Source organism: Toxotes jaculatrix, chromosome 4 (assembly GCF_017976425.1).
Source record: "Toxotes jaculatrix isolate fToxJac2 chromosome 4, fToxJac2.pri, whole genome shotgun sequence".
Taxonomy (NCBI): Eukaryota; Metazoa; Chordata; class Actinopteri; family Toxotidae; genus Toxotes; species Toxotes jaculatrix.
Genome location: NC_054397.1, coordinates 661436 through 684637, shown reverse-complemented (window position 1 = coordinate 684637; position 23202 = coordinate 661436). Strand labels below are relative to the sequence as shown.

At 46.4% G+C, this 23202-nt stretch overlaps 4 protein-coding genes across 5 annotated transcripts; 3 read left to right on the top strand and 1 right to left on the bottom strand.

The window, feature by feature from the left end:
- Positions 1 to 680: 680 nt before the first annotated feature.
- Positions 681 to 3577, top strand: prokr1a (prokineticin receptor 1a). Its single transcript, XM_041035443.1, has 2 exons — positions 681 to 1108; positions 2878 to 3577. The coding sequence occupies exons 1-2, from the start codon at positions 681 to 683 to the stop codon at positions 3575 to 3577; spliced, it is 1128 nt and encodes a 375-aa protein (XP_040891377.1).
- A 1034-nt stretch (positions 3578 to 4611) lies between these two features.
- On the bottom strand, positions 4612 to 13632 carry aplf (aprataxin and PNKP like factor). Of its 2 annotated transcripts, none has more exons than XR_005893934.1 (10): positions 13268 to 13526; positions 12048 to 12119; positions 10333 to 10496; positions 9687 to 9825; positions 9193 to 9328; positions 7705 to 8095; positions 7411 to 7524; positions 7173 to 7219; positions 5252 to 5872; positions 4612 to 5159 (listed from the first exon to the last, which is right to left on the bottom strand). XR_005893934.1 is itself a non-coding variant. In XM_041035430.1 (10 exons), the coding sequence occupies exons 2-10, from the start codon at positions 13358 to 13360 to the stop codon at positions 5667 to 5669; spliced, it is 1362 nt and encodes a 453-aa protein (XP_040891364.1). In that variant the 5' UTR covers positions 13361 to 13401; positions 13511 to 13632; the 3' UTR covers positions 4612 to 5666. The 2 variants fall into 2 exon arrangements, 1 of the variants encoding a protein (XP_040891364.1); XM_041035430.1 differs by having other exon boundaries at positions 4612 to 5872; positions 13268 to 13401; positions 13511 to 13632.
- A 659-nt stretch (positions 13633 to 14291) lies between these two features.
- On the top strand, positions 14292 to 17590 carry LOC121180231 (F-box only protein 48). Its single transcript, XM_041035453.1, has 3 exons — positions 14292 to 14390; positions 15431 to 15751; positions 17149 to 17590. The coding sequence occupies exons 2-3, from the start codon at positions 15452 to 15454 to the stop codon at positions 17308 to 17310; spliced, it is 462 nt and encodes a 153-aa protein (XP_040891387.1). The 5' UTR covers positions 14292 to 14390; positions 15431 to 15451; the 3' UTR covers positions 17311 to 17590.
- A 796-nt stretch (positions 17591 to 18386) lies between these two features.
- On the top strand, positions 18387 to 22261 carry cnrip1a (cannabinoid receptor interacting protein 1a). The gene is made up of 3 exons (XM_041035451.1): positions 18387 to 18775; positions 19497 to 19641; positions 19781 to 22261. Exons 1-3 carry the CDS (start codon positions 18597 to 18599, stop codon positions 19943 to 19945), a joined length of 489 nt encoding a protein of 162 aa, XP_040891385.1. The 5' UTR covers positions 18387 to 18596; the 3' UTR covers positions 19946 to 22261.
- The last annotated feature ends 941 nt before the right edge of the window (positions 22262 to 23202 follow it).

Here is a 23202-nt window from a genome sequence, read left to right as displayed (position 1 = left end):
TGTTTTAATTCAGAAAAAATCAATCTTTGCTTTGACCTCAGGTTTTTAATCAAACCTGAGGTCAGCTGACCCAGAGAGGCGGAGAGCTGAGACGCAACATTCCCCAGCCCGAGGACAAATCTGACAAGTACCCTACACGAACAGTGCCTCACAGAACCTCCATCAGCAGAACTGTGAGCCTGAAGCAAACACAGAGCCGTGTCCCCGGGTGTGACAGACTGATGATAGACTGACGATAGACTGACGGTCCGTGTCCGTGCTGCACCTGCTGCCTCACATCAGGATGAGTTAGACGCTGGATTCTCACAAGTTTGATCAAATAATCTCATCACAAGCTTTTTTTTTTTTAGCTTTTGACTTTATCCAAACTATAGTAAGTGGACATTGAGTATTATTAAAGTTCTAGTGTCTGCCTCCAGCTGCGATCAGATCGGCTGAGCTTTAAGGTCTGAACAGTTCGACGTTTGAAAATGAATCAAACTTCTGATACGATCAAACGTCATGATCTCCACTGATCTGACATCTTCTGAGGTGAGTCAGTGACTGAGTGACTGACAGTCAGCTCTCACAGAGCTTTGTGTTTGGCCTCGTGTTTTCCTCAGTGACCGTTGAAAACCTAAACCTTCGTCTCGCTCCTCCAGCCCTGCAGGCTGAATCTGAGCATGCTGACCTGATCCAGGATGGGAGACCCGACCAACAGCAGCTCGGCGCTGACTGACTACTTCCTGGCCGGTGATGACCTGGACTACGGGGTTCCTCTGGACGAGATCCCGGACACCACGCAGGGCCGGGCCTTCTTCGTGGCCACCATCGTAATCGCTGTGGTCCTGGTGGGCATCATGCTGGTCTGTGGAGTGGGGAACTGCCTGTTCATCGCCAGCCTTGCTCGCTACAAGCAGCTCAGAAACCTGACCAACCTGCTGATCGCCAACCTGGCGGTGTCGGACGTGCTGGTGGCGGTGGTGTGCTGTCCCTTCCTGCTGGATTACTACGTGGTCAAGCAGCTGTCGTGGGATCACGGCCTGCTGCTCTGCGCCTCCACCAACTACCTGCGCACCGTCTCACTCTATGTGTCTACAAACGCACTGCTGGCCATCGCCGTGGACAGGTGAGTTCACCTGCAGCTTCAGTGGAGGTGGCTGGTTGGAGTCCATGGTTAATCTTGTAGTTAGGTCATTAGAAGGGGGAGAGCGTCCAGTTCCATGAGGGACTGACTGACAGTGTCTTTTCTCCTCCAGCCTTCTTTCTTCCCCTCCTCCCTCTGTAATGCTCCCTCTCCCACTAACATCCCTCTCCTCTTCATGGTCCCTGGACCATGTCTCCTGATGAGTAATGACAGGACGTCTCTGCCCTGTACTCACAGTGTCACTCGCTCGTCACTGAGACAGAGAATTTCTGCCAAATCTCCCATTTAATGAAGGTCAGTGAAAGGTCAGTGGTGTGAATGTTTGTTGGATAAAACCTGACTCTGATTTACTTGTTGGCTCAGTTAGTGACTGAGGGTGAAGTCGTAGCATGTTGCCCTGTGAGTAAACACGTACTCATCAGCTTCCAGCAGCAGATGATGTTCACGGTGCAGCTCCAGTGTCCGTCTGTGGTCTGATCACAGCAGCAAGTCAGAATAAAGCAGCGTGTTCTCCGTCTTCACTTCGTTTCAAAGCAGCACAAACACTGAAATCATTTCAGCCTCATGTTAGCACAGTATGCTAACATGCAGATGATGAGTCCCAGTTTTTCTCAGAGCAGCTTCAGGACTCTGAGGACGATCTGACCGGAGATGATTTACGTTCTGCTACATTAAAAGCTGCTTCTGTGCTTCCCCTCAGCTTCTGAATGAAATCCATCATCGGCTGCAGCTCGTACTTTGGGACCAGCAGCCCCCATGTTTCATTTATCATGGCTGAAACATGTATAAATAACATCTGGAGACAGGAAAGACGGTTAATCTCTGAACACCGGGGGATGTGAGAGTGGTTCCTGTTTCCCTGTGAGCTGACAGTGTTCACAGCCAAACATCTGGCAGCGTGGAGGATCGTGTCCTTACCAGGGTCAAGACGATTACAGTAATATCCATCACATCTGAGCCGGTTCAGGTGTTGTCCTTCTGTAAGTTCGTCTGAAACGAATCTTCTACAAAATAAATATCATCCAGTGAGACAGAAATACAGATTACACAACAATTCACATGCTGCTTTCAGTGATGGAAGAAGTCAAATCAAAAGTTCACCTCCGTTTGTATGAAAATAAATTTAAAGTGCAGCAGGTGAAGGTTAGAATGTGTAGAATGGTCCGTTTCAGGATCATCATGTTGGATTATAGTTTGAATTTTACTTTCATTAGACTCAGTGTTTGAAATGATGTTAAAGTGAGAGTTAACGGCCCAAAACAGAGAGTCCTCATCACAGGGAGACTGCTCAGATCTTCTGGTTCCATCAGCCGTTTGTCTAAATAATGTCCCACACCAGATGTCTCTTCTCTGAAGTGATGTCCCCACAGTGCCTCTGTCCCAGATGTTTTTGTCTCCTTCCTGTGAAGCTTGAGCTTCACAAGACGAGGTGGAGAAACATGAGACACTCGAACAGCAGCTGACACTCGTCCTCTGGCTCTGTTTTTATTTTAGTTGCTTTGGAGCTTTTAGAAATGATAAAATACAATATTCCTCTCTGCACCGGTGATTATCTCCCCGACCTTTGCACTTTGACCTGACGTGAATTAATTCAATTAATGAAATAAGTTTAAATCTTTACGTAACAGTGATGAGTCCAGGTTTCCTCAGCCTGTTAAAGCCTACAGCAGCGGCTTCGTCCCTCTGAGTATTTGAGACTCCGGAGACAGACCTGACCCACGCTCAGCCCGTTGTTCCCTCTGTGTCTGCAGGTACATGGCTATCCTCCACCCTCTGAAGCCTCGTATGAAGCACCAGACGGCGTACTGTGTGATCCTGACCGTCTGGATCGTCCCCGTCTTCATCTCCATCCCTTCTGCTTACATGGCCTCCGAGACGACGTACCCACATGTAGAAGGTCGCACCCACAAGACCTTCTGTGCTCAGATCTGGCCTGTGGACCAGCAGGTTTACTACCGCTCATACTTCCTCCTCATCTTCGCCCTGGAGTTCATGAGCCCCGTGACTGTTATGGCTGTGTGCTACATCCAGATCTCCAGGGAGCTGTGGTTTAAGGACGTTCCGGGTTTCCAGACGGAGCAGATCCGGAAGAGGCTCCAGAGGCGTCGCAGGACGGTGGTGGTGCTGATTCTGGTGCTGGTCGCCTATGTCCTGTGTTGGGCGCCATACTATGCCTTTGCCCTGCTGCGGGACTTTTACCCCACCCTCATCTCCAGGGACAGGAACTCCCTGGTGGCCTTCTACATCATCGAGTGCATCGCCATGAGCAATGGGGTCATCAACACGCTCTGCTTCGTGAGTGTCCGAAACAACACCAAGCGCCTGAAGAAGGCGGGCAAGTTCCCGCTGAGGCTGGTGACCTTCGTGGCTGCCAAGTCGGTTGACGAAGGGGAGGCACGGACGTCCTCTCTCCGAGTGACGGAGGACGCAGAGGGAGCTCGGCTGAGGTAGAGCTCAAACATCTGATGGCTCAAACAACGTGCTGGATCTGCTGCAGCTTTACAACCACATCAGAGGGCAGCACAACAGAAACTCATCACACTGAAGAACTCCATTTTTTCTGTGTTCCTGGGTTCCCCCTCACTTAATCTTCCAGAGCCAAACCTGCAGTAACAGTCTCAGTCATTTCCACCAAAGGAAGGAGAACCTTTGGAGAAACTCAGGGACTGAAGTCTTCTCTCTGATGGATCAGAACGTTTGGCACTAAGGCTGAACACAGACGCTCCATCTGTTTCAGGGTGTGGTTCTTAAAGCTGCAGCAGTTTCCTGAGTAACTGACGTCCTGTAGTGTCAGAAATGACACCTGAAGTAAAAAATATATTTGCTTGATTGATGAGAGCCAGTTATTGTCATTAATAACTGGCTGAGGGGCCCCGGGGCCCCGGGGCCCCGAGGTTCCCACTGACCCCCACATCAGTTTGATTATTTCCCCAGGCACCCAGAAACCAACCAGGACTCTGGAGCTGAAACGATTACGCTGAGTTATTGATCAGCTGATTGAAAGAAAATGAACTGGCAGCAGGTTTGATAACTGATTGTTCCGTCTTTCAGTGTTTCTCAGAAATAAAGGATGTGGAATTCAGATTTTCAGAGACAGAGAGGGGGACGGGTACAGATGGACATTCAGCGTAAGAGCAGGAGACATGTCAGACATGGAGCAGCTGTGGCTCCCACTCATGCCACATGACCACCAGGTAGTGGTTTACATCCATGTCTGTCCAGACTCCTATTATATATGTAACCCTAACCCCTGACCCCTGACCCTGACCCCTGACCCTGACCCACTGAGGACACACAGGTTATGTTGTATTAAGGATTTTTTATAATGATATGAAGAAGAGTTTATATGCTACGATGACACGAGGCTGACATTTATGATACTGAATGAAATTTAGTTCAGTTCAGCTTCACAGGACGTCAGCACGGCTGTGGACCCGTAAACAAACAAACAAACAAACAAATAAATAACAAAAGGAAATCAGCTGGTTTAATAATGTGGGAGACAAACTTTATAGAAACTGTAACAACATTTGAAGAATAAATGAACAAACTGAGCTTTTGTGTTTTTCTTTGAAAATACTGTGAAACTGAGCCGAGGTTCATCGGCCCAGCTTCACAACAGGAAATGAAATGAAGACGAGACGGATTCGATTTTCATCAGATGTGTTTAAACAAAAACAGTCAACATCATACTTTACTCCTAAAACTCCAAAAGCTCATATTTACAAAGACAGAATTCAAACAGGAAGAGAATCTAATGTCTGGACTAATCCTCTGTCAGAGTGTTCATCAGAACCACTGCTGGAGCCAAACTGGATCAGCGCTTCATCTAAAGCTGCACCTGGAAGGACGTCTTCCCTCAGCCTGATTTATTACAGCCGGGCGTTTGCTTTGCCGTTGCCATGACGACGCCTGCAAACACACCGGGCAGCAGGAAGTAACTTCAAAACAAAGAACATGGAGTCAGAAATGTTGTAGGATGATGTCAGTAAACAGACGAGAGGCCAGAGAGCCGACACTGAGGTGCTGAGAGCTCAGGCTCCAGCTTTCACCTCCCGGCTGCAGACTTTATTAAACCTGTTAGATCAACAGGAGACCGGGGTGTCTCAGACCAGCGTCTCAGACCAGCGTCTCAGACCACGGCCTACAGCACTGAGTTTCAGAAAGTCCGAACGTTTCGTTGGAGGACGGAAGAGAAAATATCTACTAGTTTAATCAGCTTGGAGCCTAAACGTCCCTTTGGTCGGGACTGTCCCACCGACTCACCTGAAACCTTGTGATGTCAGGGCTGATCTCTGACTAAAACTCAGACGTGTTTGATGCTGGAGGCCACAGATACGTTTCAGCAGCGCAGTGCTTTGGATTCTGTGGGTCACACACACTGCACACGCTCAGTGGGACTCACTGAGGCCTCAGCTGCTGATTTTCTCTGCTGCGGCTCCTTCAGGTGATTCAGTCTCATTAACTGCTGAACATATAAATCCTGCCTGATTCAAAGACAAACTACAAACAGAAAAAGACAAGAGGAAGCTGAGCGGAGCTACTTCCTCCTCTTCAGAAAGACCTGCGCTTCCCTCTGCAGTCTTTTGATGTCCTCCTTCCCGCTGTCATCTGAGTCAGGAGGGACATAATCTGAGTCATCGCCCACGTCCTCGCTGTTGTCATCAATGAAGCTGTCGTCGTCGCCTGAGTCCCCTTCCTCCTCATCATCAGGGCTCGGTTTGGGGACGGTTCGTGCGGCGCGAGCTGCAGAAACAGCAACAGAGTGAAGGTGTTTACAGGATAATATGAAACAGAGTGAGGACTCGTCTGTGAGGACTCGTCTGTGAGGACTCGTCTCTGGTTTCTAAGACTCACTCGTTAAACGTATATAAAAGTGTGACAGCGTATTAACAAAGATAAAAAGTAAAGAAGCTGGGTGGAGGGTTAGGCCGTCAGCTCGTTGTTCAGGTGGAACGACACCTCGGCTCTGTCAGTGTCAGTGAAATGTATTTGATGCAGCTCAGGTTCAGTTTAACAGTTTTTGTTTCACACTGATGTTTTCATCTGTTTGGAATGAAAAACTGGATGAATTTATGGATTTAGGTCTTTTTTCTTCTTTTCAAAGGTCATGAAGGGTCAGCAGTGTTTTCAGAAGCAGGTGAACACAGGCGTCCATCACCTCTCTGTCCTTCTTCCTGTCAGTGTAAACACAGACGGAGGTGAGACACTGTCTCTTTAATCAGGAGACAACAGTCGAGAGCGTCGAGCGTAAATGAAGTGTCAACTAAACGTCAGCTGAGGCGTGTGTGTGTGTGTGTGTGTGTGTGTGTGTGTGTGTGTGTGAGAGTGTGTGAATGGGTCACAGGTCATTTCCATTACATGACCTCGTCTCGTGTCCTTCAGCTGTCAGTGAGCTATCAGCAGTGGAGGGAAACGCGGACGGAAACTCGATGTCCACGTCTCTGAAACGAGCTGAGTGTTTTTTATTTGGTGGATTCAGCTGCGTCAGCCACACCAGCTGCTCACAGGTCGGGCCGAGTCCTCTGTCCCACTGAAGAGCTCGGTGATGTCCCACGCCCCGCAGTAAGACCACTGGTCATATCTGTGCCCCAGTAAAGTGTAAGTGCTTCAACTGGGATGTGAAATGTCTCGGGCCAGCGACAGCCCGTCCACAGAGGCGTGGCACACTCCAGCTTTCAGAGCGGGACTGACTCTGTGAGGGATGGACAGGTTTGTGTTTCTTTCCTGTTTGACGACGTCCCTCTGCACAGGTCCAGCTCCACGAGGACACAGTTCTGACCCCGTCCTGACGCTCCGACAGATAATTCTACGTTCAGTAACTAAATCAGTTTAAAACTTTGATTGATTGGGTTTGTTTGATGGACCCTGGTTAAAATCACCTGACTGAAAACTGTGAAATGCTGATGTGACTGCTGAACTGCACAGCTGTCACTCAGTTCCCACAGAGAAACAGGAAGGAGAAACAGGAAGGGGAAACAGGAAGGGGAAACAGGAAGGGGAAACAGGAAGGGGAAACAGGAAGCAGAGGAAGTGACAGACCCACCTGGTCTCTTGGTGTGTTTGTATTCTTTCCTGTGAAGAGGATTTTTCCTGTGAGGAGACAAAGTTTGTGTCACTGAACAAATGAACGAGTGTATTATTGTTTTAATGTGTGTGAGTGTGTGTGAGTGTGTCTGTGTGTGTGTGTCGTAGCTCCTCTGCTAACAGCGTCAGCTCTTCGTCACAAGCTGATTTATCTGCTCCACCTTTGCACTGATGAGCAGCGTCTGAACTTCCCTGACCTGTAGCAGTCGGTGCCGTAGGGGCACTCGGGTCGGTCCGCCTCCTCCTCCTCCTCCTCCTCATAGTCGGTGTCGCCGGGGTGACTGCACTCCTGGAAATGGAACGGGTTCTTCCTGGAAACAGAAGCAGGGAGGTGATGAGAGGTCTTCACACAGATGCTGCTCACTCATCATGTGAACTTCATTTAAACCAAACAGTGGTGGAGCAGCACCAACTCATCTCTGAAACTACAGAGGGACACAGGCTGTGACAGGGTGACACCACCCCGGGGCTGTTCTGAGAGGTAAACACACCTGTAGCAGTCCTTCCCGTACGGACACGGCGTTCTGCGTCCGGGTTTGGACGGAGCGGCTGCAGAGCCGCCGTTCGACCCCTCAGACTCTGCTCGTTTAGTCGTTTGTCGTCTGTTTCTCGGCTCCTTGTCCTTCTCAGACTCACTGGTGTTAGATATTGGTGTCGTGGCGTCTCTGTCCATCATGGACATCTCCCGTCCTTTTCCCTGTTCTTCCGCCTCCATGTGGAAGTTGTCAGGCTCGTTTTCTTCATCATCACTCATATTCCTCCTCTTCCTCGGCCTCTCCTCCTCCTCCTCCTCACTAAGCTCCGCCTCCTTAGGTAAGGAGGTTGCAGTGGGCGTGGCCTGTTTGGCTGCTGCTCCTGCAGGTGTTTTCCTTCTCTTCACACCTGATGGAACCAAAGCAGAGAGAGAAATGGAGTCAGTGCTTTCACCTGAGCTTTGTGTGTTTTTGTATTTATCTGAAAGCAGCTTGTTTCCTGCTGAACAGTCACGTTTGTTCGACCAATCAAAAGGGTTTTAGAGCTGTAAACACAAATACGGACTTTGGACCCAACTGTATATAAATGAATGTATAATAAATATAAAATCATCCAAAGCGTGATGTCGTCACCACATCAGATCTGGGGCCTGATCAGACTCTCATATCTTAAAAATAAAAAATATCTCAAAAACATAAAAATCACTTTTATCGACTGGAAACTCGTCTGCGACGTTCCTGCCGTTCCTCAGCAGCAGAACTTTCACAGCAAGAGAATCACAAGCTTCTCCTCAGGACCTGGAACGTTTCCAGCTGTTCACTCTGCAGCACCGAGCAAATGGACGGAGACGTGAAGCAGCAGTGAGACACTGAGGGACCTTCCTGTCTCGTCCAGAGTAAACATCAGCGGGGCAGCACTCAGAGGGAGCAGGAGGATCAACACGGAGAAAAGCGAGCTCAGAGTTACACTGCATTCATTCTCACATTAGACCGTCTGACAGTCGGGTTCTGCTGCTGCGTGTTCTCCCAGCAGCCCCGGATAACATCAGCTGATCCAGACTTCACCCCTCCACTCTCACTCTCTCATCCAGCAGACACTTCATGTGTTTGCGAGGCGTGGAGGACTGGAACTGAAGTGTTTTGGAGGAAGTCCTGCTCCAGCTTACGGAAAGTTACACCGACTTCCAGCTTCAAAGCCGACAACACAGAGGGAAGAATGGGCCCTGAACCTCAGCAGACTGTGGGTGTGATGTCCTGTCGTTCTACACCAGACCCAGTGAAAATAATCACAGATTTAACTCCAGGAGAAATGACTAACCGGCCGAGAAGGAGCTGTTCTGCTTCCTGTGTGATATGGGGGTGGTCAGTTCATCTCTGACAGGATTAACACGCGTGAAAGCAGCAGGAGTCTCTAAACCCTGCGATGTGGTGAAAACGATGCCAAGCTGCTGCTGTAACTGCTCAGGAGCACGAGCAGCTTTTCTAACAGAGGCGGGAGCGTGGCACCTTTGGGGCTGGAGGAAGCAGCGTGTGGAGCTGCGGCAGCCGCCATCATCCACGCAGGTAAAACTCTCTTCTTCACTGCAGACAGAGCGGCGTCACCGTGATCGTCCTCCGCTGTCTTCGGAAGAGCCGAGTCTACCTGAATGAAACAGAAGAGGAGAGTGCTTTATGATTGGCTGGCTGCAGGTTTGTTCCAGCCTGTGATTGGTTGCTTGTGTTTGTTGGCCCACATTCAAATACGTCCCCCAGCAAAATATTACTCATTTAACTGATCCATCCTTTACAGTCACTGATCAATCACTGATATATCTGAGTTTCCACTCGTTGGCCATCGTTTTGTGAAGTTTGAGTATCAAAGCATCTTCTTCCCCATCTGTTATTATACAGTCAATCTGAATATGGGAAATCTGGAATGATCCGTCAGATCTGATTCAGCTCCTCGTCCCTGCGTCAGGACGGAACAGCTCTGCTGTGACAGATTCAGGTGGAACTCAAACCTCATTCAAAGCTCTGCCGTCTTCGTCCTCAGGGGGTGGAGTCCCAGCACGGCCTTGTCTAATTGGAAGAGCCGGTTCCACGTCTGGCTCTGGAGGACCAGGAAGCTCTTCCTCTTCTTCTTTGAATACCTGACTGTTTCTGCAGGAAGTGATATTTGGAAAAAAGAAATTTAAACGTGTCATCTGTTCAGGCTCCTAAGCCACAGAGGATGGTGAAACGTGTCAGAGATTCAAAGTCGTGCTGCTCAGGCACAAGCTGGAGCTTCAGAATGAATTTAACATGAGCTTCAGCTGGTTTGAACGGTGCTAACATTTGCTCGAGTGGCCTCCTCCAGCGTTTTGATCTAAACTTCAAACAGAGAGCGAGCACCAGGACAATGGAGGGGACGGTAACTAACATAAATCAACATTCTCCCTAATGTTGGCTTTTAATTCAGTCAACAAACAGCACTGAGACGCCCGTCCACCCCACGCCGTCCTGCAAAGATAAAAGATCAGACTTTAATTAAACAGAGGAAGGAGCCTCATCGTCGTGACTGAATTATTCACACACACGTCGAGGGAAAGTGCAGCAAATGAGATTCATCTTTTGATCCTGACATGATGCTCTGACGTGGTAAAGAGCATGTTTCTGACATGGAAGTACCTGGGAGTGCACTCTCCTCCGCCCACAGCCACCACCTTGTAGATGAACTGCCCTGGCAGCAGAGAGAAGATGTCTCCGTGATGAAGAGGGTGCCAGGAATCTTTCTGCAAAGGTCGAGGGTCGTCGGTAAGAGACGACTGAACGAAGCACGGGTTCAGGTGAGTCTAAACAAAACAAGAAGAAGATAAACCAGTTAACTCCAGTCAGGTTGTCGTCTTCTCTGAAACTATTATTCATGTTTCAGATGTTCTTCCACCTGTTTCACAGACAGTCAGCTCTCTCTATTAATCTGAGCAAAAGATTTACACTGATGAGCTGAAATATTATCACCACTCACACATGAAGTGAACAAGCACGGTACAGGCTGAAGAGGGACAAACCACGAACCGGAGGTTCACCAACGAGCAGGGGCAACAAACACTGATCAGTCCAAACCAACAGAAAGGTCGCAGCACACGGAGCGTCGCGGCCTGCCGCTCACAGCCACGTATGTGCGCGCCTATTCTTCACTTCTGACTTCAAACCGCCTCCATGAGCCGACGCTTCACCTCAGACTCAGTGGTTCGATATCGCTCTGGGCCCTGCAGCAGGAAGCTGCCAGCACACAGGTCTGATGGAAGCGAAAAAGGTTTATGATGCAGGTCTGAAGGACGGACGATGTCACCTCAGAGCCTCAGGTGAAAAATACCTGCAGCTGTGGCTTTTACAGCGTGAGATCAAGACCCTGCATCACTGACACGATTGATTCCACCTCAAGATTAAAAATGGATGACGTGTGAATTATTTTACTGGAGCGACTGTTTGAGACGTGCTGATGAATCAAGGCCCTGAAAGGCAATTTAACACAAACGATCATGAGGTCTGTGTGATTAACACTGTGCTCCTGCCTGACCTTCACTTTACCTCGGACGTTGTTTCCCCTCAGGACTAATAAAGATCTGTGGGTTTAATGTGCTCACTGGAAAAGTGACTGATTCTGACAAACTGAGGGAGAAACTGAGTGAAGGTGCTTCAGGCGTCAGTGAGTCACTGCAGAGGCAGATTTCTGCTGATGCTTCAGGACATGGACCAAACTCTCTGACTCCAGAGAGGGTTTTTATCTGCATCACCGTGTGAAGTCAGTGTCACTGTAATGATCTTCACTCTGAGCTGATTTACAGGGGGTGCAGTGGTTAGAACTGTCACCTCACGGCAAGAGGGTTCCGCGTTCGAGTCCCGGTCTGGGCTCGAGTCCCGGTCTGGGCTCGAGTCCCGGTCTGGGCTCGAGTCCCGGTCTGGGCTCTCCTGTTTGCATGTTCTCCCTGTGCGTGGTGGGTTTTTCCTCTGTGCCGGATAAAAGTCCGGATAAAACCAAGGGTTGCGAGTCAGGAAGGGCGTCCGGCGTAAAACAACGTGCCAAATTTAAAACAAGCGAATCTTCAGTTCCGGACGATTCGCTGTGGTGACCCTCTGAAGGGGAACAGCCAAAGGTGGAACTCTGAGCTGATTTCCATAGAAATAAACGGAAACAACAATTAAACAATTAAAAAAAATGAATTGAGTCTGTTTTTGGCTCCGGCCTCTGAAATGAGAGGATTTTATGCTTTTCCAGTTTGAGGGTCTGAGGACAGAAGGTGCTGTGCACTGCACAGACTGTAAAGCTCGGACGGAAATCTTCTTAAAGACTGAAACCACTGGAGGTTTCTTCCCTTTAAAAAGCAGAGAGACCAGCTCACCGGTTTGAGACGCAGCTGTCCGTCCAGGTTCTCCAGCAGCCCGTGGTGTCTGGAAACTCTCTTATCAGTGACCTGAGACGTGAAGACATCAGGGATCAGTCTTATGTATGAGTCTGACAGCAGAGCAGAGACACACATGTTCTCAGTGTGACAGAGTCCTCCAGTGGTCCAGTACCAGACCTGCAGCTCAGCTCAGCTCACTCACTGGTCCCAGCGTCTGAAACGTGACGATCAGCTGCTTTTCCTTGTGATAACTGAGCATTTTCCGCTATTAATGAACATTTTATAGACAAAACTATTATCATGAAAATAATCACCAGAATAATAATGAAAATAATCCTTAGCTGCAGCTTTAATCATATTTCAGAAGCTGATCATGTGTTTGTATGTAAACTCAGAGTAACTGTAGCTTTCATGTAAATGTGATGCAGTAAAAAGTCCAATATTTCCCTCTGGATGCAGTGAAGCAGGAGGAAGAGCTGGAATAAACAAGTACCTACAACTGTATCTAAGTCAATGGACTTCATTTACTTTCCATCACTAACTGTAAGTAGTTTGGTTGTACTGTCAGTGGGTAAAGTGAAGGGGAACATCTGTCCAGGTCAAGGCTGGATTACTAACCAGGCAGAGGAGCCCAACCCCTGAGGGGCCCCAAGCCCTGTGGGGCCCCAAGCCCTGTGGGGCCAAAGGACAATGTCACCTGAGGTGGGTCCTTCATTATTACCGAACTATCTGGCCCCAGTTTTAGGACCTTTATTTTAGTTCATATTGACCTCGTGCAGAATGTAGTCTGAAACTAATTTGTTTGTTCTAGTGCTGCAACAAATGCTAACTTTCATTATCAATGAATCTGAGTCGTTTTGTCCTCAGAATGTCCAGAAAATACTTGTTTTTTTTTCCAGTCCCCTGAAAGATTTTTATCCAACCAACTGTCCAAAGGGCAGAAATTCAGCTGAATAAACACATTCAGTCTTCACAGTTTAGAAGCTGGAACCAGCAGATGTTTGACTTTTTTGGGTTAAAATTAAATTTGAATCAGTTATTGAAATTGTTGTCAAACGTTTTGTCGACTGACGAACTGATTAATCGAGTAAATTCAGAATCAAATTATCAGTAGCTAAGACATGTTAAGCACTGTTTCTGCACAGGACATGATGCGAGCTCGGAAGGAGCAGGGTACACGTTCAGACACCGTAAACTACAGCCACAGGAGGACTCACTCCCAGGAAGGGGCCCCTGCCCAGCACCGTCTCCCCCGGGGGCAAGTGGACGGGCGTCCCGCCGTCCACCGGGACAAGGTCGAAGCCGGACATCTGCTCAGCGGGCGGGACTGGAGGCAGCTCAGGTCTGACAGCTGGAGAGAAACGATTTCTGCATTTAAAGAGATTCAGAAACTTCTATTTGATTCAGCAGCTTAAAGCTCAGCTAAGGCCACACGGAGCCGAGCAGCGGTGAGCCGTTACCTCTGCCGACCTGCTGCGGTGCAAAACCGGACACGATTTTATCTGAGAGGCTTCAAACTTAATGAGATGACACAGAAACAGCAACTTATTCTGTCAACAACCTCTGCAACACAATTCAAAACTTCCGGGTTGCAGCAGAGCGTGCGCAGTAGAGCACACGTGTCGCTCTGCCCGCGAGATTTCCGGCAACAGGTTCACCGAATTCCAACCTGTTTTTTTTTTTCAGTTTAAATCGTTTGTGTTAGTAAATAAACCTGAAGACGGTTTATGAATAAGTAGATATTACTCGTCAGTTCGGCACAGATGTTATCAGTCCTATGATTATTTTTAATAGCGAGATATAAACAAAAATGGAAACAAATAGAAATTGAAATAAAATAACAGAAATACAGATATAGCATAAATATTATTTGGCCACGATCTGAGTCACGTCTTAAAATTCGGCTTTTGCATTTTAAAATAAGCTGCGCGTTAAATAGAAAGCTGGCTTTTGGTTTAGTCATCAATTATTCAGAGGCTTTACGCAATCACATATTTCATGGGACTTTTTTTACAAGAATACTTCCTTAAATTAACGGATTATTGAATGGAGTCTGGCATCGTCTCGAAAAAGAACGGAAGAAATCGGTGTTGTTGTGTATGAAGGTGCACACGTGTAAACATCGTATTGATCACGTAGCATTTTAAATGACAGAGTAAAGGAACAGTTTGATGACTTTATTCTGGAGAAACTTTGAATTAAGATGTTTTTTGCAGTCCAGTTACTGGGAGTGCCACCCGTGTGCGCATGCGCCCTTTATCAAAAACACGGTGACGTGTGTAAACATCCGTTGGGACATTTAAACCTTCAGCTGCCGGACACGGAGCGACAACAGTGCAGGTAAGAACCGGCTAATCACAGCGTGTCCGCCGAGTACTTAAACACACCGGCAGACATTTACCGCCACTGTTCCCCTGTAACAAACAAACAAACAAAAAAACACGTTTGGGCTGAAAGCTGCGGATAGTTTCTGTCGTCTTTAGCTCGCGTGCTCCTGTTAGCTAGTTCACCGTGCTCCGGTTAGCTCCCTCCCCGTGCTCCGGTTAGCTTCCTTGCCGTGCTCCGGTTAGCTTCCTCGCCGTGCTCCTGTTAGCTTCCTTGCCGTGCTCCGGTTAGCTCCCTCCCAGTGCTCCGGTTAGCTTCCTCGCCGTGCTCCGGTTAGCTTCCTCGCCGTGCTCCTGTTAGCTAGTTCACCGTGCTCCGGTTAGCTTCCTCGCCGTGCTCCGGTTAGCTTCCTCGCCGTGCTCCTGTTAGCTTCCTTGCCGTGCTCCGGTTAGCTCCCTCCCAGTGCTCCGGTTAGCTTCCTCGCCGTGCTCCGGTTAGCTTCCTCGCCGTGCTCCGGTTAGCTTCCTCGCCGTGCTCCGGTTAGCTTCCTCGTCGTGCTCCGGTTAGCTCTCTCGCCGTGCTCCGGTTAACTCTCTCGCCGTGCTCCGGTTAGCTCCCTCACCGTGTTAGCCGGGGCAGAGGTCAGGTTCTCTACGCTGCAACAGTCAAATGTCCTTTTGAAATGAGACGCTCAGTATGATGCAGGAATCTTGTGACAGTGAAATGGGTGAAAATGCAGATGAGGTCCTGGAGTGAGAGATGATCTGTCCCGATCAGGATCAGTGCTGACACAGCATGTCTGTGTGTTTCATCTCATTTTCCTGTTTGTTGACACACGTGTGAGAATCACAGAAAAACAGAACTTGTACAAATTAAGCTTCAAAGGTAATCAGTGACATGCACAGCAATACAGGATTTTAGCTAAAACTACTCAGACCAGATCGTCACTGATGTACACGGAGCAGTAGAAGTGATGGCAGAGCAGCTGTAGTGAGTGAGTGAGTTTGTGTGACGGTGTTTCACCTATCATAATGTCTCTGGCTTTATTTTCCCAGGCTGTTTCAGACGGAGCTATTATGCAGCATGACCACATGCAGACCTCACCTGTGTTCTTCCTCTGTGAAAGAAGACCCTACCTGGCACCTGCCACTGACACCTGTCCTCAAAACTTTGCTGAAACGCTGCCGACGGAGATGAGCGTGAAGATCTTTGGTGAGCTGGACACAGAGAGTCTGTGCAGCGCCTCGCGGACCTGCAAACTGTGGCATCACATCATCGAGGAGAGCGAGCAGCTGTGGAGGAGGCAGTGTCTGCTGGTCAGAGCTGTGTGTCAGCGGGAGGTCGACAGCGACCGGAGAGATGGTCTGTCCTGGAAGGTGGGTCATGGAAAAAGCTGTTTGATGCAAGAAGAGATAAATGTAATCAGAGCAACTTGCTGAGTTGTTTCCTGTCCAAGCTTTGTTTGTGTTCCTCTTAAATTAAGCTTCTGCATTTGAGCAGATTGTGTTTTCATGCGTTTATCAGCTCTGTGTTCTGTGGACCAGCAGACAGGCAGCAACATGCGAAACATTCTGCTTGAAAACACACCAGGACACACATGACCAATGTTTTTAAATGTTACAAGGTTCATTGGACAGAGAAATACATATTTAAAGGTTTAATTATTTCTTTAATTGTCACAGTTTTATTCAGAATTTCTTTCAGTTTCTGTTTCTTTGTACAAGTGTTGGTTTCCCACACAGTACCTACAGGTCATCATACATCTGTGGTAACATGTGAAATGAAATATGTGGATTTTAGTCTTAGATTTATATTAAACAGGTGTGAAATATTTGTTTCAAATCATATTCATTCAAAATCCATATGGTATGAGTCCTGTTATACTGTCCAAGTTACACAAGCAAATACTCGTTGAATGTTCTGCTTCTGTTTGTACTTGTACTGTGTGTGTGTGTGTGTGTGTGTGTGTGTGTGTGTGTGTGTGTGTGAACATGTGTGACATTACTTTGACAAAATCTGTTTTCACTTTGACATTAAGGAGTTTTTTGTTCGTCGTAAAGTCACTGAGCAGCAGCAGTTATTACAGATGAAGCATCTTTGACTGTCTGAACTCTTTGTCCTCTCCGGTCAGTGGGACAGTCTGCTGTCTGCAGGCAGACACTTTTCAACTCCCAGTCATTTACGAAATGTACAGTCAGACTAAGACACGGCTCGGTCGCTCTGCGTGACCACATCTCAGCAGCTGTGGCAGAAAACTCCACGCTTTTTGTTTGCACTCCCACGGACAGCTGTGGGATGGCAGCCTGGCTGCAGCAGGTACAGTGCGGTGTGTGATGGCAGCCGTTATCTCCCGGTGTGTTCGCTGCTTCGGGCCTGAGCACCGTTCTCACACTTCTCACCGGAACTTCTCTGTCATACAAACACCTGCTGTGATTCTTCAGGTGTCGGTATAAACGGCTCGTGTCTCCGCTGGATGTTGCAGCTTTAGGTTTTGCACAGTAAATGTTTCTGCTGCACGTCGCTTTGTCTGAAATCGCAATTTGATCAGAAAACGGTAAATCGATCAGCACTATTTGCAAATCCTTGTCAAAAAGCCAAATTGACCATGATTCCATTTTTAAAATTACAAAATGGAAAAACATTCAAGATGGTGAATATTTTTATGCCTTCAACATTATCAGATAATATCACAGTTGAATATAATGTTCAGTCAGAAGGCTGGAGGCTTGGTTGGGACACTGTCCTCTGACTGGCTGTTGTCTCCTGTCTGCAGGTGACATTAGTGAGGAACTACACTCGCAGCTGTGTGAAGAGAGACTGGCTGAGAGGACGTTACAGCCACGTGAGGTCAGCGGCGGAGCTGAGCGGCAGGAAGATGACGCCGCTGGACGCTGAGACCTGGGGAGAGATCCTGCAGGCGGAGCTGGACAGATGAGTGGACAGATGACTGACGGCAGCGTGTAAGGTTTTATTTAAAGCACCTCAGGCACTTCTGACTTTTAACTCTAATGTATATTTTATACTTTGTGTTTTATGAGAATAAACACAAACACTTGTACATATATATTTTTTAATTTTATAAGAAAAACAATCACGGAGAAATGGAAATGAAACGGAAACATTATTGGCTGAAATTAATTGTTACTGTTAAGCTGCTTCATTGATTTGATGTAAATATGACTGAGATGCAATAAATCACATATGTGTGACATGTATGATGTGGTTTTGGCGATGTTTGGTGACGCTGGAGTGTTTGGAGTTCAGTACATTGTCAGGTGGTTTTGTTATTGTGTTCATCCAGGAAATGAAGGGTTTCACAGGCCCCCAGTCCCTTTACACTAGAAAAGGTATGTGTCTATGTAACATGCGTCTGAAAAGCTAAACAGGTGCTGAAAGTAGAAATACTCACTCTGAAGAGCGGGAGTTTATTTTTGATTAAATGAAAACATATTTTACACTTACACTGAATACACCATGTTTAAATGTAAAATCCTGACGTGTGAAAAAATAACTACACCTGTGGAGTAAAAGAATCTGAAAGCGAAACGGACAAGGTCTCAACAAGGTGCTTCTCATGTTGGTACAATTCTACAATTCTACACATGCTTGGACATTTCTTGAGTAAATGAACTTTAGGCATTTGAAAGGCTTCAACTAACGATTCTTTTTTTATCATCTATTTTTACTGCTCACATTTTCTCAAGTAATTAAGTGAAGTGATTAATCATCGGGTCTATAAAACATGAAAACAGTGGAAAATGTCCATGAGAATTTCCAGCTGCCGAACATACGCAGTGAGCCATCGTACAGCACCGGAAGCAAACTCACATTTTACAAGCGGAGTCCATGAAATGTCACATGATTCAATTACAGGAAACTCACCACGAGATTTTTTGTTGCTTGTCTTTCTCATTTAAAATTCATTGATTTGATTTTTGACTCAGTTTGACCAAAGAGGCTTTAGTAGGCTTTGGACATTATAAATGGGCAATTTTCACTATAGTCGATTAGTCGAGAAAATAATCGGTGGAGCAGTCCATAATGAAAACAGTAGTTGGTTGCGGTCGTGCAGACCTCGGCCCTCACGATTCTGCTTTTATTATGAAAGATGTAACCGGAAGTCTTTGCTCGTCCAGCTTGACACTGCTCTCTCCTCAGCATCTCCGCATCATCCGCCTCCCCCAGACCAGACTCTGACCCATAAACCTCAAAACCCGGACAATGGACGACGTTCCTCCGATCATCAACATCTCCATCTCCCTGCGGATCCAGCCCAACGAAGGACCCGTGTTTTTCAAGGTGGACGGAACCCGGTTCGGCCAGAGCCGGACCATCAAACTGCTCACAGGCTCCAAATACAAGATCGAGGTGATGGTGAAGCCTGGAAACGTCGAGGCCACGTAAGAAGAAATTCCGTTTAAATCAGCATTTCTTCGATTTCCGTCATTATCGGCGCAGACGTTTGGGTTTTTCTGCAGCAGGAGGATGCACGGAGCATGCGCGCTCCTTTATTTCATTCAATAAAAGAAAAGCTAATTCGTCTACAAGGAAAAGATTCACTTCTATAATTAGAAATAAACAGAAAACGAAGCAGTGACCGTGGGACATGTGAGCGGCTCGTGCAGGCCTGCGCCACCTGATATCCGCCTGAATGAATGATGAGCGGGTCATGTGTGCAGGGTTTTCACGGCTGCAGGTGGAGGCTCAGGTTGAGCAGGGCGGGGTCCAGTAACCGGAAAACATCGGGAAAGGTCGAATAAAAGGCAAAGTTAATAATAATAATAATAATAATAACAGAGACTGAACGTGTAAAATACAAAGACAGAACGATGGTCCCACTGTGACTAGCTGAGGAAACTGACATTAAATCACACTGTGCAGATTAGATCATAATAAAATCAAATATTCATTAATGAAGAGTTGAAGAGTGGCCGCCCTGGCTCTGATGGGAAACACTGGATTTAGCCAATTAAATGCATTCGTTTTGGTCTCTGTGAGGACGTGGTGATGACCACAGCTGGACTGGCCCCTGGTAGGGGCCCCAGGATAAGCAGGCTTGTTAAGACTTAACAACTCAGAAGAGAAAACATGTAATAAAAACAAGTTTCTTCCTCCTCACAGCAACATGAACATCGGAGGCATCATCTTCCCTCTGGAGCAGCAGTCCAGAGACGAGGACTCTGTGGTTTATCACGGCCAGTACGACACCGAGGGCGTCCCACACACCAAGAGCGGAGACCGGCAGCCTGTCCAAGTCAGTATAGAGGTAAGACAACAGTGTCATAACAGCAAGTCACCTGTAGGAGATATCAAGCTGCCTGAAATGTAGAATTCGACCAAAAATTAAAGACGAGAATCGTCAGTTTAGCTGCAGCGTGTCTGACGCAGATTCTCTCTCTGTCCAGTTTAACAAGGCCGGGGCGTTTGAGACGGTTTGGCAAGCAAAATACTACAACTACTACAAGAGGGAGCACTGCCAGTTCGGCAACAAATTCAGCAACATCGAGTACGAATGCAAACCCAACGAGACGCGGACCCTGATGTGGATCAACAAGGAGGCATTCAACTGAGTCAGCTCACCCTAACACTGTCCACACACCAAATGCCAGGCAGAGGACGTCAGTTGTACCAGGACTACCTTTGAACATCAGCATCACAGTAGAGGGACAGCCTTTTCCTAAAGGTGTGCGTCAAGTCAGCGAGGGTCTGGTATCTGTATTGTTTTATCAAAAAGGGAGAGAAAATAGCTGTTTGCTATGCTGGTCTTTAGAAGGTTTTTGCTTTAAAGCTGCACTCAGCAACATTGCTTCACGTTCCAGCAGAAAGGGAACGGTCAATAATCAGAAATCTTATACTGTCACTGCACTGCACTGTTTACGGCTGGTTTAACATGTTCGTATCAGAGGAAAGATCTAGGGCTCAGAGTGCTGAGTGCTCATGTGCAGTGTTTTGCTCTTATGTTTCAGTCTGTTATTTCCTGCGTGGGCAGACGTCTCACTGATCAAACATCTAGAGTTAAGTCATATTTTAGGATTTTGCTGGTACGAGAACCAAGAGAAGCTCCATGAGAAAAGCTGCAGAGTGCAGCTTTAAAGCTGCGTGGACAGGGATAAAGGAACAATCAGACATTATGTCAAATGAACTTGTCAGCCATCGAACAGATTGACATACATTTCAAGTCCATGTGTCTAGAACAGGGTAACGTCAGGGATGTGTTTAGCACAGCTTAGGCTGGAATCAGAGGGAAACAGCAAGAAATGAAGAGCAGAACAAACGAGCTACGGGAAGAAGTTAACTACAACTCCCAAGGTGCATTTCAGCAAGACCTCCGATCCAGTAGCAGGTTGAATCCTCGTTTAAATTCTGTATTTTCACAGGCTGTCCAAGACACAGCCCCTGGTCTGCAGCTAGCACCGCAGACCTGACACATACCAAGCTAAGGAAAAAAGCGAGGACCTCATGTGACTGAATCACAGAGTAACATACGACTGTTGAGGTTACAAACGGGGAACCAGTTAGCCTGAGTCCATCAAAAGGGAAAAAATACACTTTGCCCTGGTTTCAGAGCGGCCGGATTTTATTGCATCCTGTTAGCTAACATGCTAGTCATGAAACCATCTGAGTCAGCTGGGTTTATCACACTGAAACCTGGACTTTAGAGATAAAACCACAATGTTGACTATTTGCATCTCTATTTCAGATGCAGCGTGGAAATCAGACAGACCTGGAGTTTTTTTGGAAGGTGTTCATTTTTGATGGAGCTAGGCTAACATTTCCCCCTGCTTCCAGTCTTTGTGCTAAGCAGGCTAACCACTGGACCTATGTCACAGGCGTGAAATGCATGTCAATCTTTTTGTATCACTCTGGAGACAAAAATAGTTCTATTCCCAAAATGATCCCATTGTTCCTTTAGTTAAAATGAGTCATGACCAATACCTCATGGTACCTAAATTTATCGTAGCACAAGGCGAGGAGGACTGAACACACCAGCTAGCGTGGTGTTAGCTGAAGACCAGGATGGAAGACACCTGTGGAAGAATTTTACCTTATTTATTAACTGTGTGGATGTGTCTGTGAGAGAGTAAGAGTCGATGTCTGAGACCTTGTACATCATTGGAATAATTCTGACTTATATGTTATGTGTTGTGTTATTTAAAGGTAAAATCCACTTAAAAATACCAAACACCGTTTGAAAAAACAGGAGTGAGCTTGTCGCTCCATTAAATAGTTTGGTCCATGTTTCTTGGATAACTGACCCGTCTCTGTGACTGTGATTCACACCAACAGTGTGAATCTAAATCCTCTGTCTGTGGCTCTCAGCCCTGAGCCCATTGGTTCCTACTAAATCTTTAAAAACTCCTCACAAATATGTAGTTTCATCAGTTTGCTCAGTGATTTTCCTAAAACAGCTGCTCACTTTAGTTTCTATCGCACAAACGGGGAAATAGCGCCTTTGGTGGGGACTATTTTCAGCAGCGGATTAATCCACATTTGGTTCTGTAGTTTCTGGAGACAGTGGAGCTCTATAGCTCAGAGGAATCAGATTTATCAGGCTGTGAAACACACACAGTACGTGTTAGAGATGTTCACTGTTCATGTGTTTTGTTGGCAGTAAAAATATCTCCTAGATTTTTTTGACGTTCTGTCTTTGTGTTCAGACACGGTGCTTATCTCAGAGGGCAAGAGCTTCACTCTGTGTTGTATTTGTGCTGCAGCTGCTCTTTTTTGTTGGTTTGTGTTTTTCTTGAAGTGCATGGCTGGATTCATTTTGCCAAATATGATCGGTTTCTTTGTTCTTTTGTCACAGACTCTCAGTGCTTGAACCCTGCTGTTTTGTTACGTATTGAACTGAGAAGTATAAAGTGTCTTTGTGAATAAACCAGTATAGACGACCAATGGTAACAACTGCAGTTATTATAAACTTGAATATTCCCATTTTGCAGTGATAAATGAAGTATTTAGAGTATTTAGATCTTTTATTTATTTTAGTACAAGCAGTAATACCACGCAGGAAAAATACTCCATAACAAATGAAAGTCCTGCTTGGAAATGTTTTGCATTGCTAAAGTATTATCAGCATAATGTACTGAAAAATAAAGGTAAAAGTACACAATGCAGATAAATGATCAATGTGAATGATATATTATTTATTATGAGGTTATCATTACTGTGAAAGTGACATGTTACTGTTGTTGGTGGAGAATATTTTTAATGATTTTGTACACTGTGTAGATTCATCTATAACAATTCATCAAATTCATTGCCATCATTATTTGTTTTCCATATTAAAACTTGACTCTTAAAATTAAGAAACTGGAGCTGTCAGATAAATATATGTATTATATATATTATAAGTGGAGTAGAAATATAAAGTGACAGAGTAACAGTACAGTACAGTACTTGAGTAAATGTACTTAGTTACAGCCTTAAACACGACCTGTCACAGGAACTAAGATATTACTCCATTAAATTTATGTGACTAATGATTTTGCATTTTTACAAGCAAAACATTAAACTTAATGTCAAAGCCATTTAATGTGATTCATATATACTGAGCACACTGTGGATGATGTATGGCTTTAATTTAGGGTGAGTGCACACCACACAGGTGAAAACAAAGCTTAGCTTAGTTATAATTTAAGTAAAAAAAAAAAAAAAAAAAAAAAAGAAGAAAGTTTTTCTCAGTGACCTGTGATGTTTCCCTTCAGGTAATAATGTTTGAGGATCCAGTCCTGGGTTTTATGAGACAGAGTGATTCCTCTGTTCATAGACGAGCTTCGGAGCGCTCCTCCTCCTCCTCCTCCTCCTCCTCCTCCTCCTCCACCTC

Excerpts from the sequence above, each read along its gene's own strand:
- prokr1a (XM_041035443.1), top strand. The coding sequence starts at position 681 with ATGGGAGACCCGACCAACAGCAGCTCGGCGCTGACTGACTACTTCCTG. Across the intron at positions 1,109-2,877 it reads CTGGCCATCGCCGTGGACAG|GTACATGGCTATCCTCCACC; the intron begins GTGAGTTCACCT and ends CTGTGTCTGCAG.
- aplf (XM_041035430.1), bottom strand. The coding sequence starts at position 13,360 with ATGTCCGGCTTCGACCTTGTCCCGGTGGACGGCGGGACGCCCGTCCAC. Across the intron at positions 9,329-9,686 it reads ACGGCAGAGCTTTGAATGAG|GTAGACTCGGCTCTTCCGAA; the intron begins GTTTGAGTTCCA and ends TGTTTCATTCAG. Across the intron at positions 8,096-9,192 it reads TGCTTCCTCCAGCCCCAAAG|GTGTGAAGAGAAGGAAAACA; the intron begins GTGCCACGCTCC and ends TGGTTCCATCAG.
- LOC121180231 (XM_041035453.1), top strand. The coding sequence starts at position 15,452 with ATGCAGCATGACCACATGCAGACCTCACCTGTGTTCTTCCTCTGTGAA. Across the intron at positions 15,752-17,148 it reads GAGATGGTCTGTCCTGGAAG|GTGACATTAGTGAGGAACTA; the intron begins GTGGGTCATGGA and ends TCCTGTCTGCAG.
- cnrip1a (XM_041035451.1), top strand. The coding sequence starts at position 18,597 with ATGGACGACGTTCCTCCGATCATCAACATCTCCATCTCCCTGCGGATC. Across the intron at positions 18,776-19,496 it reads CCTGGAAACGTCGAGGCCAC|CAACATGAACATCGGAGGCA; the intron begins GTAAGAAGAAAT and ends TCCTCCTCACAG. Across the intron at positions 19,642-19,780 it reads CTGTCCAAGTCAGTATAGAG|TTTAACAAGGCCGGGGCGTT; the intron begins GTAAGACAACAG and ends CTCTCTGTCCAG.